Here is an 18,167-nt window from a genome sequence, read left to right on the forward strand (position 1 = left end):
AAAGTGAAACTTTTGATCTTCATGGAAAATAATCACAATCATAGTATTACTTTTTCTATCTTTCATCTAAAAATTTAGAATAGAACTTTAAATTTCTTTATTTCATTGTGGAACTTAAAACTGAAGTGGAAGATTTTTATTTTCTCTGGAGAAATTAGAATTGAAGTGTGTTTTTTGGTAAAGTTCAGAAGAGAACTTGAACTTTTCTTCACTTCGTTGAGAAAATTTTAAATTGAACTAGAACTTTTTATCTTCCGTGAAAATATTCACAAGTATGGTATTACTTTTTCTATCTTCCACCGAAAAATTTAGAATTGAACTTTAAATTTCTTTATGTTTTTGTGAAATAAAGAACTGAAGTGGAAGATTTTTTTTTTCTCTGGTGAAATTAGAATTGAATTGTGTTCTTTAGTAAAATTGAGAAGAGAACTTGAAGTTTTCTTCACTTCGTTGAGAAAATTGTAAATTGAACTAGAACTTTTTATCTTCCGAGAAAATATTCACAAGTATGGTTTTACTTTTTCTATCTTCCACCGAAAAATTTAGAATTGAACTTTAAATTTCTTTATGTTTATGTGAAATAAAGAACTTAAGTGGAAGATTTTTATTTTCTCCGGAGAAATTAGAATTGAATTGTGTTCTTTGGTAAAATTCCGAAGAGAACTTGAACTTTTTTATCTTCTGTGAAAAATTTGGAACAGTATTTTAAATTTTTCATCTTTTCGAGAAAATATTCACAGGTATGGTATTACTTTTTCTATCTTCCACCGAAAAATTTAGAAATGAACTTTAAATTTCTTTATGTCTTTGTGAAATATAGAACTGAAATGGAAGATTTTTATTTTCTCTGGTGAAATTAGAATTGAATTGTGTTCTCTGGTAAAATTCAGAAGAGAACTTAAATTCTTCTTCACTTCGTTGAGAAAATTTTAAATTGAACTAGAACTTTTTATCTTCTGGGAAAATATTCACAAGTATGGTATTACTTTTTCTTGTTTCCACCGAAAAATTTAGAATTGAACTTTAAATTTCTCTATGTCTTTGTGAAATAAAGAACTTAAGTGGAAGATTTTGATTTTCTCTGGTGAAATTAGAATTGAATTGTGTTCTTTGGTAAAATTCAGAAGAGAACTTGAATAGTTCTTCACTTCGTTGAGAAAATTTTAAATTGAACTAGAACTTTTTATCTTCCGGGAAAATATTCACAAGTATGGTATTACTTTTTCTATCTTCAACCGAAAAATTTAGAATTGAACTCTAAATTTTTTTATGTCTTTGTGAAATAAAGAACTGAAGTGCAAGATTTTTGTTTTCTCTGGAGAAATTAGAATTGAATTTTGTTCATTGGTAAAATTCCGAAGAGAACTTGAACTTTTTTATCTTCTGTGAAAAATTTGTAGCAGTATTTTAAATTTTTCATCTCTTCGAGAAAATATTCACAAGTATCGTGTTACTTTTTATATCTTCCACTAAAAAATTTAGAATTCAAGTTTAAATATCTTTATGTCTTTGTGAAACAAAGAACGTAAGTGTAAGATTTTTATTTTCTATGTTGAAATTAGAATTGAATTGTGTTCTTTGGTAAATTTCAGTAGATAACCTGAATTTTTCTTCACTTCGTTGAGAAAATTTAAAATTGAACTAGAACTTTTTATCTTCCGTGAAAATATTCACAAGTATTGTATTACTTTTTCTATCTGCCACCGAAAAATTTAGAATTGAACCCTAAATTTCTTTATGTCTTTTTAAAATAAAGACCTTAAGTGGAAGATTTTTGTTTTCTCTGGAGAAATTAGAATTGAATTGTGTTCTTTGGTAAAATTCAGTAGAGAACTTGAACTTTTCTTCACTTCGTTGAGAAAATTTTAAATTGAACCAGAACTTTTTATCTTCCTAGAAAATATTCACACGTATGTTATTACTTTTTCTATCTTCCACCTAAAAATTTAGAATTGAACTCTAAATTTCAATATGTCTTTGTGAAATAAGGAACTGAAGAGGAAAATTTTGATTTTCTATGGTGAAATTAGAATTGTATTGTGTTCTTTGTTAGAATATAGAAGAGAACTTGAATTTTTCTTCACTTCGCTGAGAAACTTTAAAATTGAACTAGAACTTTTTATCTTCCGAGAAAATATTCACATGTATGGTATTATTTTTTTTATCTTCCACCGAAAAATTTAGAATTGAACTTTAAATTTCTTTATATCTTTGTGAAATAAAGAACTTAAGTGGAAGATTTTTATTTTCTCTGGATAAATTAGAATTGAATTGTGTTCTTTGGTAAAATTCAGTAGGGAACTTGAACTTTTCTTCACTTCGTTGAGAAAATTTAAAATTGAACTAGAACTTTTCATCTTCCGTGAAAATATTCACAAGTATGGTATTACTTTTTCTATCTTCCACCGAAAAATTTAGAATTGAACTCTAAATTTCTTTATGTCTTCGTGAAATAAAGAACTGAAGTGGAAGATTTTTGTTTTCTCTGGAGAAATTAGAATTGAATTGTGTTCTTTGGTAAAATTCCAAAGAGAACTTGAACTTTTTTATCTTCTGTGAAAAATTTGGAAAAGTATTTTAAATTTTTCATCTCTTCGAGACAGATCTGAACTAAAGTGGAAAATTTTTATATTATTTGGAAAAATAGAAATGATCAATGACTAATTTCTTTTTCATTGAGAAAATTCAGAAAAGAACTTGAACTTTCCTTGACTTCGTTGAGAAAATTTTAAATTGAACTTTCAAGTTTTTCATCTCTTTGAGAAAAGTAGGAACTGAATTTAAGAAAATTTAGAATTAAAGTGAAACTTTTTATCTTCATAGAAAATAATCAGAATCATAGTATAACTTTTCCTATCTTCTATGGAAAAATTAGAACTGAACTTCAAATTTTTTATGTCTTGGTGAACTTAAAACTGACGTGGAAGCTTCACCTACGAAATACTAAGAAACTTTAGCTCAGAAAAGCCTGAAATAGCCAACTACTCATCCAAAAATAGAAGTTTCAGAAAACAAACACCTATGCGGGACTAAGAATACTAGATCTGAAAAGTCCAAAATGCAAACTACACCTCCCAAATCATAATTTTCTGAAAGCACACACCTATGAAATGCTAAGAAATCTAGCTCAGAAAAGTCAAAAATAGCAAACCACTCATTCCCAAATCATAGGTTTCAGTTAACACACACCTACAAAAGGCTAAGAAATCCAGCTCAGAAAAGTCAAAAAATAGCAACCCACACATCCCAAATCATAGGTTTCAGACACCACATACCTACGAAAGACTAAGAAATCTGGGTATGAAAAGTCAGAAATAGCAAATTGCATACCTCAAATCATAAGTTTCAGACAACACACACCTATGAAATACTAAGAAACCTTAGCTCAGAAAAGCTTGAAATAGCAAACTATTCATCCGAAACTATAGGTTTCAGACAACAAACACCTATGAGGGACTAAGAATCCTAGCTCTGAAAAGTCTAAAAAACAAACTACAAATCCCAAATCATAATTTTCTGACAGCACACACCTATGAAAGGCTAAGAAACCTAGCTCAAAAAAGTCAAAAATAGCAAATTAACCATCCCAAGTCATAGGTTTCAGACAACACATACCTATGAAAGGCTAAGAAATCCAGCTCAGAAAAGTCAAAAATAGCAACCCACCCATCCCAAATCATTGGTTTCAGAGAACACAGATCAACAAAAGACTAAGAAATCTAGCTTAGAAAAGCCCGAAATAGTAATTTACATATCCCAAATCATAAGTTTCAGACAACATTCACCTACAAAATACTATGAAACCTTAGCTCAGAAAAGCCCGAAATAGCAAATTACACACCTCAAATCATAAGTTTCAGACAACACACACCTACAAAATACTATGAAACCTTAGCTCAGAAATCCTGAAATAGCAAACTACTCATCCCAAACTATAGGTTTCAGTCAACAAACACCTATGAGGGACTATGAATCCTAGCTCTGAAAAGTCCAAAAAGCAAACTACAAATCCCCAAATCATAGGTTTCAGACAACACACACCAACGAAAAACTAAGAACCTTGTATCCCAAATCGTAGGTTTCAGTCAACACACACCAACAAAAGACTAAGAAATCTAACTCAGAAAAGCCCGAAATAGTAATTTACATGACCCAAATCATAAGTTTCAGACAACATTCACCTACGAAATACTATGAAACCTTAGCTCAGAAGGGCCTGAAATAGCAAATTAGACACCTCAAGTCATAAGTTTCAGACAACACACACCTATGAAATACTAAGAAACCTTAGCTCAGAAACGCCTGAAATAGCAAACTACTCATCCCAAACTATAGGTTTCAGACAACAAACACCTATGAGGGACTAAGAATCCTAGCTCTGAAAAGTCCAAAAAGCAAAACTACAAATCCCAAATCATAGGTTTCAGACAACACACACCAACGAAAGACTAAGAAATCTAGCTTAGAAAAGCCCGAAATAGTAATTTACATATCCCAAATCATAAGTTTCAGTCAACACAAATCTACGAAAGGCTAAGAAATCCAGCTCTGAAAAGTCCAAAAGCAAACTACTCATCCCAAACTATAGGTTTCAGACAACAAACACCTATGAAAGGCTAAGAAATCTAGCTCAGAAAAGTCAAAAATAGTAATTTACATATCCCAAATCATAAGTTTCTGACAACACACACCTATGAAAGGCTAAGAAACCTAGCTCAGAAAAGTCAAAAATAGCGAACTACTCATCCCAAACTATAGGTTTCAGACAACAAACACCTATGAGGGACTAAGAAATCTAGCTCAGAAAAGCCCGAATTTACATATCCCAAATCATAATTTTCTGACAACATTCACCTACGATATACTAGGAAAGCCTAGCTCATAAAAGTCTGAAATAGCAAACTACTCATCCCAAACTAGAAGTTTCAGACAACAAATACCTATGAGAGACTAAGAATCCTAGCTCTGAAAAGTCCAAATAGCAAACTACACATCCCAAATAATTATTTTCTGACAATACACACCTATGAAAGGGTAAGAAATCCAGCTCAGAAAAGTCAAAAATAGCAAACCATCCATCCCAAATAATAGGTTTGAGAAAACACATACCTATGAAAGACTAAGAAATCCAACTCAGAAAGGTAAAAAATAGCAACCCATACACCCCAAATCATAGGTTTCAGACAACATACATCACCGAAAGACGGAGCCCGGGGAGGGCCTTTGTGGGCCTGGGGGGACGTTTGGGGACCGGGGGGTTCCTTCGGGATTGGGGTATGGGAATCGGAGCTCTGTGGGTTGGGGTAGGGCGATTGGGGCCCTTTGGGGTTGGGGTAGAGGACCACACGATACTGTTCAAATAGAACTAGTTTACTATAACGACCACACTCAAGACCTCTTCCAAAACCTTTTCTAAAATCATCTTTTAAAATGTCTCTAACTGTTTTGCCGAAATAATTCCCTAAAATCTTTAAAACGATTTCACCCAAATAATCCCCTAAAAGTAATTTCTGTGTGTTCCTTTTTTTTTGGCATCCCTGCGCTGTCACATTTCAAATTTCTAGGAAACCCTTTCCTACGTTAACCTCTTCATCTCATAAATGTTCCTAGCTACACTATTAAGGTTTCGTTAGAATATCAATTTATCTCTCAGACTTAAAGCTCAGTGAATCCGTATTTAAAAATAGAATTTCTATCTCTTTAGACTCACGCATAATTCCAAGATAACAAGTGATGTCATTTCTAATTTCTGACACTAAAGATCAATGAAGCCCTATTTAAAAATAGAATATTAATTTTTCTCTCTGACCTAAAGAACGTTTATCCCTCAGACCTAAGATTAAAGAAGCCATAATGTTTGTTTCCTAATTCCCCTTTCGTGAACCAATAATTCCCCCGCAGATTATGTAAATCAATTTCTCAGGTTAGGTTAGCCTAAAGATCAAAGAAGCCATGTTTGTTTCTTAATTCCCCTTCGTGAATCAATAATTTCCCCTCAGATTATGTAAATCAATTTCTCAGGTTAGGTTAGCCAAACAACAATGAAGCCATGTTTGTTTCTTAATTCCCCTTTCGTGAACCAATAATTCGCCCTCCGATTATGTAAATCAATTTCTCAGGCTAGGTTAGCCAAACAACATAAATTGCTGTTGACATCAGTGAGAAAGTTCCTGTTTTTTCATTCTCACTGACAAAAACCATAAAACAGACATGAATTGCTGATGACATCCATTAAAGTGGGAAAGTTCCTGTTTTTTCATTCTCACTGACAAAAACCATAAAACAGACATAAATTGCTGTTGACATCCATAAATGTGAGAAAGTTCCTGTTTTTTCATTCTCACTGACAAAAACCATAAAACAGACATAAATTGCTGTTGACATCCATAAATGTGAGAAAGTTCCTGTTTTTTCATTCTCACTGACAAAAACCATAAAACAGACATTAATTGCTGTTGACATCCATAAATGTGAGAAAGTTCCTGTTTTTTCATTCTCACTGAGAAAACCATAAACCACGTGGTTCGTACGGGATCAATAGGGGCCATTCTACTCATGTAAACCGGCAGTTAATCCAGTGCTAATTAGGCTCAGGAATGAAGCTGAAGCTTATCTAGTTATCCAAAACGTATCCAAGCTTAAGGGCTCTGGAATAAAAATTTGCACGGACCTTCCTCCAGCACTTAAAGCTTTACGCACAGGGTTCCTCACTAAAGCAAAAGAGATGAAGGAGTCTGGAATGATTATTGCTTCTCGGGTTAAAAATAAAGGAACCCATGTATGGCTTGAGATAAAAAAAAATGGTTCGGTGATATGGGAGAGAGCTGACCAATAAGTGAATAGGATAGTAGTAATCTGGGTTATGATTTATATGATTTTGTGGAGTATTTTGTTTATTTTGTGTTTAGTGCTCAGGCTGTTAAGTTAGTCGATAATTTATGATTGTCTGAGGATTGTGATTATCTTATTTTCAGAGGCCCGTTCGCAAAAGTATCATAATGAGTATTATGGGGTTTTTTCTTTTTTTTTTTTTTGTTATCAAGACTGTTATATTTCATTTCTTTAGTTTGTGCCACACTATTCCTGATTTTTGTTATGTAAGGTTTTCATGCTATAAAGTTTTAGTTTTTTGTTTATGTTTGGCTCTTTCAGATGAAGTTCTGGTTACAATTGTGCCTCCTTTGACTCTCCGTATGGTTGCTAAGTCACTTTATGTCAATAAGTATACCCAGTATTCGTAATTTTGAGGAGCTCCCCCTAGATTTAGGTAAAATATTCGAGAATTTATGCAAAGATGATGATGTTTTTGATATGATGGTTCATTCTATCCCAAAAAATAAATATCTACTCCCCACCCAAGTTTTAAATAAAGGCGCTAATTTTAGAATGGCATTTTTGAACTGTCGTGGGTTACTAAATATTTTTCATCATAATATAGATGTCTTCGCCTCTTGTGAAACATTTTTAAATGATTCGACAAAGACATTTATTAATAAACAGGATTATACTTTTTTTTCATAAGAATCGGATTAATAAAAAACAGGAAGGGGTAGGTTTTTTTCATTAAATCAACAATTCAGTCAGATCTGGTGAGTGAATTTGATCACCTATATCTTGAAATGGCGTTTGAATTTTTGTCAGTTAAAATGGTATGAAAATTTTGTGTTGTGTTTTTTACCGGCCTCCAAGTTCTCCTGCTTCAAAATTCATGGAACTTCTTGATGATTTTATGCTTATTGCTTCGAAAAAGTATCCAACAATAGTTATCATGGGTAACTTTAATATTAAATTATATAATTCTAATAATTCAAGTGATAATTTTCACGGAATATCTTCAGACGGGGCTGACTTGTTATTAGTTTGCCTGTCCCGTGGTCTTTTACCAGCTTATGGAGTCTCAACAAGAATAATGAAAGATTCTGATTCCCTTATTAATAATTTGTTTACGAATATGGAACTAAAGTCTTGTGATGTGGTTATTGAATATTTTTCAGACTAATTGATGATTGTGACCGACCTTCACTTGATTACAGAGTTTAACAGGCCTACTAAAATAAGTGAGGATGACTAATAGAAATTCCTTAAGTAAACTTAAAGTATTGCTTTCTTCAAGTGACTTTTCTTCTTGTTTAGAGTCTTTGGACCCTGATTTTGCTGCTGAATTTTTTGTGAATCAGTTTAAACGTTGTTTCAACAATGCTTTTCCTCTCCGCCAAATATCAAGAAGAAATAGTATGAAGCCAATTAAGCCTTGGATATCTCCTGGATTGCTGGTATCAATAAAAAATAAAAAACTGTTATATAAGGCATGCTTAATGCATCCATTTGAAGTCAAATTAGCTGAATTTCGTAGATACAAAAACTATTTAACAAAAATTTTAAGATCACCAAAAAGTCATTACTTTGCCGAAGCATTTGTTGAAGCAGACGGGTCTCCCTAGAAGACATGGGAAATAATTAATAAGTGCTTAGCAAAGCATAAGACCCATGATCTTCCTGATGAATTGATAGCTGAAGATGGAACTAAACTTGCGACAGGGAAATTGGAAGTCATAAATGCATTAAATATACACTTTGCAAAAATTGGCGAGGAAACTGCGTCAACTGCTGGAAACAACCTGGGCCCGTCATCTGGATAATGAAACTGGAGAGGACTTTCAATCATATCTACCCCCCTCTCACAATTGCTCCATTTTTCTTACTCCTGTAACCTGAACTTTTACTTACAACAAACCTTTTAAAGAATGGATCTTCGGAAGGGACTGATGGGTCATCGACTAATCTGATTAAGTGCATAGCACCAAATATTATAAACCCGCTTTCCCATGTGTTCAACCTCTGTTTTAAAACCGGAAGATTTCCTTCTTGTTTGAAGTCTGCAAGAATTATCTCTTTGCATAAAGGAGGAGACCCGAAGAACCCAACAAACTATCAGCCAATTTCGATCTTGTCTACATTTGGGAAGTTGCTCGAAAAGTGCCTATATAGATATATGAAATCTATATATATGAAATCTAAATTTTTTAGTCCGATGCAATTTGGGTTCCGGAAGTCTCACTCTACTGAGCATGCTATTATGGCAATGACTCAGTTTGTTCATGACGCCCTCGACAAAGGTGATACTCCTGCTACAATTTTTATTGACATTAAAAAGGCATTTGATACGATTTCCCATTAAATATTACATACTAAACTTGATAACTGCGGCATAAGAGGCCCAGCTAATGACTTAGTAATGTCATACCTAAAAAACCGAAATCAGTATGTAGACGGAGGTGATACTTCTTCCTCATCAATATCTCAATCTTAGTCAAATGGAGTCCCACTAGGATCTATTTTTGGCCCACTGCTGTTTCTTATCTATGTTTAATGATATCAGTAATAGCATCAAAGATATTTGAATTAACATATTATTCGCCGATGAAACGGCTTGCAATTTCACCAGCCCTGACTCTAGATCTTTAAAGCTTAAGTTAGAACCAGCACTGTGAAACCTTATCTTATGGTTCTCGAGAAATAAATTGACTATTAATTGTACTAAGACAAAATTCATCATCTTCTCTCATACTGGGAAAACAGCACCGGAAATTATGATGATTAATATTCAAGGCCTACCTATTGAAATTGAAAGAGTTGATGATATTAAATATCTCGGGATAATACTGGATTCAAGTTTATCATTTAAAAGCTATGCAATTTATCTTCGAATAAAACTGACAAGAAATATTGGCATGATGAATAATCTGAAATTTGTTCTGCCGTTTTTAGACCTGAATTTTATTTATCATTCTCTAGTGCATTAATATATAAATTATTGTCCTATTATTTTTTTGAATACTTCTGAAACTCATATTCTTCATCTTAAGGGGCAACAAAATAAATCTCTGCGTCTAGTGAGAAATTGCCTGCCTAGCCCGTTTTCTTACCCTGATAAATCGTCAACAATAATTATGTATCAAATTTTAAATATCCTTCCACTGGATCTATTCTCTTCTTTCCATTCTGTTCTTTATATGATTAAATACGTTCAAGGTCTTTTGCCTGAGTATTTTTATTAGCATAATAATTTTTTTCAGGATGATAATCAGGTTTTGCATGCTTATTGGATCCGTGGCAGTTCTGTTGTCCGTCAGGCTTTAATAAAATCTGAAAGGTCCCGTTTTTCACCAAGGCATAGTATTATATATAATTGGAATAAATTTCAGTTTTATAGATTTGAATAATTCGTTGGTTAATAATAAAATTAGATTAATGAATCATTTAATCAGTAATTATTAATTTGATTTATTTTCTAGGGTGGATGCTCCTCATTTCACTTTATTTATTTGGTTATCTTGATTTTTGCGGATTTTGTTTGTTGTTACCGTACGGAGAGTTGAAGAGCTATCTTTTTATTCCAGTATCTGGAGATAGTATTATTTATTTATTGCTGAGTTATCATTGGTATTATTACTGTGGGTCATTAATTTGATAGTTTTGTCAAAACATTTTTTATTGATTAATAAAGAACTTGAACTTGAACTTGAGCGCTATATAGCCCCATACTGCATTGTCAAACCTTCTGCTGCCAGTTACCAACCACTCAAATTTTCGGTGAGAGGTTGTTCGACAGGTTATCAAGCAATGTTATACACAAATTAAACTTTAACGTAAAGAGTTGGGGGCTAATGGGGCACCATACAACCTTGTATTTAGGGAAAACTTGAATGTTATATTAAGAACTAACAAAAACTAAAGACAAAAAATAGTTTTAAATGTGAGTTAGGAGCAGCCTTGAAGCTTGAAACGATCGGTAATTATCCCCCATTTAAATATTTGGTAATAGTATAAATATTAATCATACTGTCAAAAAAGCCAATGTTCAACTTTAGTACTAAGATACCTACCAGCTGAAATGTGCAACAAAAAGGCAAAACTAAGAAGAAAATGCATTTTAAGAACCACTGCTTCTCACTGATCACAATTCAAATGATGAGATTTCTATTTAATTGTTCTAGTTTTATAGTGTTTTTTTTTTAATCAAAATTTAAATGCAGTTATTGTTTACCAGATAAATATAATTAGCCTTTGATAACGTAATCTAGATACTTCAAAAGATCATTCTTTTTGTTGTTCCTAATGTAATTGGTTTTAGTATGATAAATATGGAAATTCTTATCTAATAAACCATCAGTCATTTAATTTCTTGATACGTATTCAAACAGAAAACCAACTGGAAACAAGAAACAAAGTTAGATTTTACTTTCGTAGCTCTATTTAAGTAGAACCAGGAGAGTCAATTGGAGGGGGAGGGGTTGCGTTAGCCGCCCTCTAGATTTTGAAAATCATCTTTTTGGTATTTTTATTAAAACTGGAAAGATAATAAATTTCCACCTCCTAGATATAGAAAAATACATTTCCTTTCCCACTACATTTTCGTGAATTAACGTAATTGAGTGGAAGTTGCATAAAGGCAAGTTTCTGTTGGTTGAGGTATGAAGAGCAGTTATGTTGGTTGAGATTAGAAGAGCAAAAAAATTGAAAAGCCCACATGTTTGCCCTCCTACCTAGATTTTGAAAAATATATTTTACCCACCACCCCCTTTTTAATTTTCATGCATTGACAAAACCAGAATAAATTGGATCACTTTTCAAGGTAGTTTCACAATAACCGGGGTTCTTATCGACTCTTCGAATTGTTTTTTCTTTGGGAGGGGGAGAGGTATGTCCACATCACATATGAATAATAATAAAATTACAATAGAGAAATTTTACAAATCCATACATGGTGTATTCCCCTTTAGAAAACAGACGCGTTAAAAAGAGCCCTACTTTATTTCCACAGTATTCTATGGTCTATGTGAATAGGTTAGGCTAGCCTAAAACGGTTTACGGTTTTATTCTGACCTATGATGGAACTCGACACACCCTAATTCTTAAAACTAATTTAACGGGTAAATTTTAAATGGAGCTCCCAAAAATTCCACAAATGAAAGTTTTAAGCCGAACTGGCCAGTTATGACAAAAAACGAACGAAGAGAAAAATCTCAGTGAAAAAAAAAACAACAAACGAGACTGTGGCCAGTGGAAAGAAAAGACGAAAAATGTAAAACAACGCAGATGTTTCGCTTGTATCCAAACAAGGCGTCTTCAGCACAAAACAAACACAAGTGGAACAAGATAAAAAAAACGAGCTAAAACTAAAAAACCAATAAAACCACCACCAAAAAAAAAAACTTGCCACTCTATGTCGGTGAAACGGGGGGTTGTAATTTCACTAGTGTATAGAGCCTTTAGAATTTGTTCCCAGGAATTTCTGGATTCGGAATTGTTATATATGAGGGATATTTTATTTTGTAACAGTTACCAAATTAAGTTCATTGATAAACTAATTGAAAATAGACGTGTTAAACATGACAGTAGGGTGATTGGGGTTTCTCAGTCTTCAGATTTAAATGTGTCTAAAAGTTCCATATCATTGCCACATATAGCTGGTTTGGGTGAGAAACTTTCACCGATTTTGCGTAAAATTTAACATAGATACATGTTTCCATTCGTTGAGGCCAATGGGCAGTTTCTTTAGTTCTGGTAAGGATTTAACCCTGGGACCCATAACCCATAAAATTCCGTGTTCTTGTGGGAAGTTCTGTATTGCTAGGACTCACCAACAATTTGCTGAAAGATTTATTGAACTCGAAATACGATAGAAAAAACCCCACAACTAAGCAAGCCTCCGGAAACTTTTGCTTCAGCCTCAGCAGAACATATTAGGTTTCAACAAAGTAAGTTAAAAAGTATATCTAGAAGTCCAAAAAGACGGCAAAAATGCAGGCTGATCTCCGTAAATTGATTCTATATAAAGATTAGCATGGCGATTTAGAATATAATACAGAATTATACAAAGAATTATAGTAAAGACTAAGTCTAGCCTATAGTAACTTACACACAATGCCTATAGTAACTATAGTAACGTAGCCTATAGTAACGTACACACAATGGGCGAGAGAAACTATAGAAATTCAAAAACATATATTTGCTGACCTTTCGATAAATAGGGACACAGGTAAATTAAATATTGGCCCAATTTATGATAATCTTCTAAAGAGTGAATCAACAGTCAATAAGGGAGTTCAGATTTTAAATAATCAGCAGGGGACTGTTTTACCTGCTAGACCAAAACGATTTGCTTCAATAATAGCCAATAAAATGATTATTTCGCAACAGAATAATTAAAGTAATTCCCAGTTTTTTTTTTTATTTTTGCTCTGTTACTCTGGTGTTCTCACTAAAGTAACTCTATAATAGCATATTTTGCCTACGTTGATCAGTTTGCGCCAATTGTATATATATATATATATATATATATATATATATATATATATATATATATATATATATATATATATATATATATATATATATATATATATATATATAATATATATTATATATATATTATATATATAATATATTATATATATAATATATATATATATATTATATATATAATATATATAATATATAATATATAAGGACTTTTTGTTGTTAAAGGCTAGAATTGGGGCTGTTGAGACGGAAATATGTTAAAAATGATTCTTACTTCATAATACGCAGAATAATTTTTGTTAGCACACTTTAACTGCGATTACACTATATTTCACCCCCCCCCTTTAATGTAGAAATATATAGCATAAATCATATATGTCCCATGTGTTTTCCGTTTCTTGATGTCGTCAGCATTAATTCAATTTACGGGTAAACGGGTTGAAACGAGTGACGTATGGCAAATGCAGGGGAAATATATAATTTTAGCTATATATTTGTACATTAAGGGGTGAAGAGGCGGGGAAAAACATAGTGGAGTCACTTTCGAAATTTGTGAACTACAATTTTTCTGCATAATATGAACTAAGAATTGTTTTCTTTGTCTCTTTCTCAACAGCCCACTTCTAGGCTTATGCCTTTTCTTCAATGAAAAAAATTCAAAATCTAGCGGTGGGGGGGGGGGCAATTCGACTTTTTCTTTCAATCGCATGTCAAAAAGGTACCTGTCAAAAGCTGGGGACCCTCTGCCCGCCCCCCGATTGGCGCCCTGCTAAATTGATGAAGTTAAATAAAAGCGTTTAAAATATTTTCGTATTGTCAATATTATGCCAGCTTCAAGTTATATGGTGTTACCTAACATTTTTATTTCAGTTTCATTTTGAACAAAGCTGAAAGTCAGGTCTAAAAATTTGTGAGTACGAGCAATGTTGGCCTGCCTTAAAAGGGATGTAAGTGTGAGTCGGTACTTTCTCAAAGTATCCAAAATTTAAAGAACTTTATGCAGTATACCATTACTTAACAGCAGCAGTCAGAATTCGACAGTAAAATATTTGCGAGTCAGAATTAGCACCCCATAAATTTAAATACTGGGGATAAGGGGCTTAGGGCATATTAAAAACAATTGTTCTTAACAATTTATTATTAGCTTGCGAAAAACATAAGTGTTAACTAAAAAAAAAAATGTTATTAGCAATTCGCAGATGGCTAGTAGCCAAGCGATTTCTTTTCTGTCTGTTTTTTCAGATTTAGAACGGCGATTTAAAGTTCAAAACAAGCACAAAGGTTCAATTCAAAGCAGTAGTATCCACAGATATCTCTTAGAGGATGAAATTTGCAGATTTCATTACTATTTTTCCAATTGTTTGAATTTCAAACTCAAGATCCGTTACCAATTGTCAGTAACAATTTCCTGTCCACACGAGGAGACGCAATCGTTACTAAAATAATAACTCCTGTTATAATGGAGGAAACAGAACTTTGATGTACCAACACAGTCCTAGAAGATAGAAATGGGCAGAAGAGATAAAGAAGGAATGAGGAGAAGGGGTAGCTTGAATAGATATTCAAGTTTATTCTTTTGGAAAGGGAAAATATCTTGTTGTTCCTGATGTGCTTATCTCCCACAATGAAGATTTTTTTCACGTTTTGAAACATTTTTGGATTTAGTTTACCCGGAGGTAAACTCCTTTTACCTCCGGAAAAGGAGTGTGCAAAAGAATGTAGGAAACTGAATACAGAGAAAAATCAAGTATGTCTTTTAGATATAAACAATTAAAGTCATCTAGAGCAACCCATCGAAATCATTAAGCTGCTTAAAAATTTAGACAAAAATAATAGCATCTTTTGCCTACGTGGATCAGTTTGCGCCAATTGTATATATATATATATATATATATATATATATATATATATATATATATATATATATATATATATATATATATATATATATATATATTGCGGAAGTGGCATAAGAAAAAAATTAAATCAAAGAAACCGGTTTAGTTATATAAACACAAATACGCGTTATATCCTTTTCAATGTTAGCTTTTGATTGCTCGTCTAGTGGTCTGTAGACTTTATGCATAATCAAGCATTTGCATTAGAATTATAACGATGAACGTTAATTTTTCAGAATCAAATAGGTGCTCAGACCATTAATTGAATATAGAAAAATGCTTGAAAAATTTTATAGTTTGCTCAATATGTCTGTTTTATGGATGTACATATATATAATATCAGCGTTTAATCGCCATAAACAGTATGTTCAAAAATAAATGAAAGGGGTAGCTTGAATAGATATCTTGTTGTTTGTGTTTCTTAGTATTGAACGTGATCGGCTCTTACTAGGCTGATAGCTACCGCTGCAACCGAGATATTAACAGAAATATCACCTGAGTTAAGTATTTATCTTAACTCAGTTAAGATATTATCTTAACTTATCTGAACTTATATCAGCGTTTAATCGCCATAAACAGTATGTTCAAAAATAAATGAAAGGGGTAGCTTGAATAGATATCTTGTTGTTTGTGTTTCTTAGTATTGAACGTGATCGGCATACTTTTTCGGGAAAGTTAACCAGTATGCATGTGAAAATTAACCAGTGGTATATATATATATTTGGGGTGGTTTTATTGATTTTTTAGTTTTACCTTGTTTTTTTTTTATCTTGTTTCTTTTGTGTTTCTTTCGTGCTGAAGACGCCTTGTTTGGATACAGGCGAAATATCCGCGTTGTTTTACATTTTTCGTTTCTTTTCTCTCCTCTGGCCGCAGTCTCGTTTGCTGTTTTTATTTTCACTGAGATTTTTCTCTTTGCTGCTTTTTTGTCAAAAATTAAAGCTATAATTTTCTTTACCAGTGACGTTCTACTCAATATTTATATCAGCAACAGTAGAACATCAACAAACTAAACAGATAAATACTTAACTCAGGTGATATTTCTGTTAATATCTCGGTTGCAGCGGTAGCTATCAGCCTGATAAGAGCCGATCACGTTCAATACTAAGAAATACAATAGCCCATAACTCCAATCAATCGAGTCAGATCAAAACACAAACTGTACTTTTAGATTCGCCTTGTCCGAAAACCGTATGCAGGAAACTTACAGCACCTTGGACTGAATAGCGAGGAAAATCCATTGGCTTGAAAAACAAGATAAGTTGCTTGATTTACGATATCCTGCATCTACGGCATCTTTTTTCTCGATATTTCTCCGCAGCTAGCAGGGCACTGGAACATCTTAGAGGGCTGTTTAATGGCTCATTTTAAACAAAATTGATGTATTTAAAAACCTTTTGTAATTAACAAAAATAATTTTCAAAACATAATCTTTTTTTACGAAAAACTGTATTTTCATATACTAGATTGATGAATGACATCTCAACCGTAGGTTGTAACCATATTTGGCGTAAAAGTAAATGCAATATTATGATGTTAACTATAATGATATCAGTATATTTTACATAATCAATTAGTATAGTTCATAATAGATAGAGATTAAATAAGTTTCATCAGAACCATGGCTGTAGAGATATCTTTTACCTAGCAAAGAACAAACCAGGTATTATAGTATACATTAATTGGAATAGCAAGAGACTAACCACCGTATGGCATTATGTCCCAGACAAGTAAATTAAAAAAAAAATTAATATGAAGAAAGAGGAGGGTTCTGTAAGGGTAATTTGTCATTGGTGGAGAAAAAAAAACAACAAAAAATGTTTTTGCATTTGGAATAGAACTCGCCAGAACAACGAGACAAAAAAGAAGGAACTGACTGAGTCTAGTTTCGGTGAAGTTTTGCAGCATAAAAGGATAACCAAAATGACAAAAGACGGGGAGACAAATCGCAATGAAGACAAGCACCAGGAAAGGATACAATCTGTGGAAAATGATCTTGAAGCCTACACCATAAATATGAAAAGCACAGTTACAAACAAACAAAGAAATCATTCAGCGTTACCGCAGAGTGTCTTGAACTCCCATCCTTCAAATTTTGGAAGAATCACTCATAGCCACTGTGCTGTGGTAACTGTTAGAATACAATACATTATTGAATATGTGATCAACATGGAGTGATAGAGAATTCGGAGAAGAATTATCTAAAGGATCCGTATAGCTCATTATAAATGGGGACTATGTAAGTTTCATCGTTTTTTTTATATAAAGGTCGGTATAGTTCATAATAAATAGGGATCATGTACTTTTCATCCTCATGGCTGACGACCACTTCCAATACTAAGAAATGTAGCAGCCCATATCTCCTAAAAATTGTGTCAGATCAAATCAAGAGGTACCCCAAAAACATGCTTTGTCCTAAAGACCTATACAGGAAACTCACCGTTCCTTGGCTTGAAAGATATTTGATTTTTGGAAGCAAGTCTCACTTCTAACACCAATTGACTACTAATAACCATACATGACACAATAAGTGACATGACATAATATCTAACACCGATTGTGTACTACTAACCATATATGATGTAATGAGTGACGTGACGTAAAAATTGAAAAAATCAATTTTTATTTTATTTTTTACCGTTTACAGTAAGGACTAAACTGCAGCAAATAGTAACTGAAGTGATAACTAAAAGAAAAAGAGAATTTTTGGTATGTATGACGTCAGAGAAAATTAGACACAATTTTGAATGAATTCAAACAGCTAAAGAATAAGGATGGTGCAATTACTGAATTACTGAAAAGTTCTGCGACAAAATGACGCAGGTATTTCAAACAGTTCGTGGTAACGAAGGGTATAGTAAGAGCGACTCGTTCCAATAGTAGCCGAAACTCCAAAAAACGAAATTTTAATATCAATAGATACATCGAAAGAATCAGATTTTTATGCTGATTTGAACTATTAAA

At 32.7% G+C, this 18,167-nt stretch overlaps 1 protein-coding gene across 1 annotated transcript in view; it reads right to left on the minus strand.

Annotated features, from left to right (window-relative positions):
* The window catches only part of LOC148953244 (uncharacterized), an 86,658-nt gene extending 75,653 nt beyond the window's left edge, over positions 1-11,005 (minus strand). The window contains exon 1 of the mRNA XM_089087588.1: positions 10,887-11,005. Coding sequence (XP_088943714.1) covers positions 10,887-10,932 — 46 coding nt within the window. The 5' untranslated portion in view covers positions 10,933-11,005. The remainder of the gene's footprint in view (positions 1-10,886) is intronic.
* Between the last annotated feature and the right edge of the window lie 7,162 nt (positions 11,006-18,167).

The sequence above is a fragment of the Artemia sp. Qi Xiang Cuo genome, chromosome 4 (assembly GCF_049724085.1).
Source record: "Artemia sp. Qi Xiang Cuo chromosome 4, ASM4972408v1, whole genome shotgun sequence".
NCBI lineage: Eukaryota > Metazoa > Arthropoda > Branchiopoda > Anostraca > Artemiidae > Artemia > Artemia sp. Qi Xiang Cuo.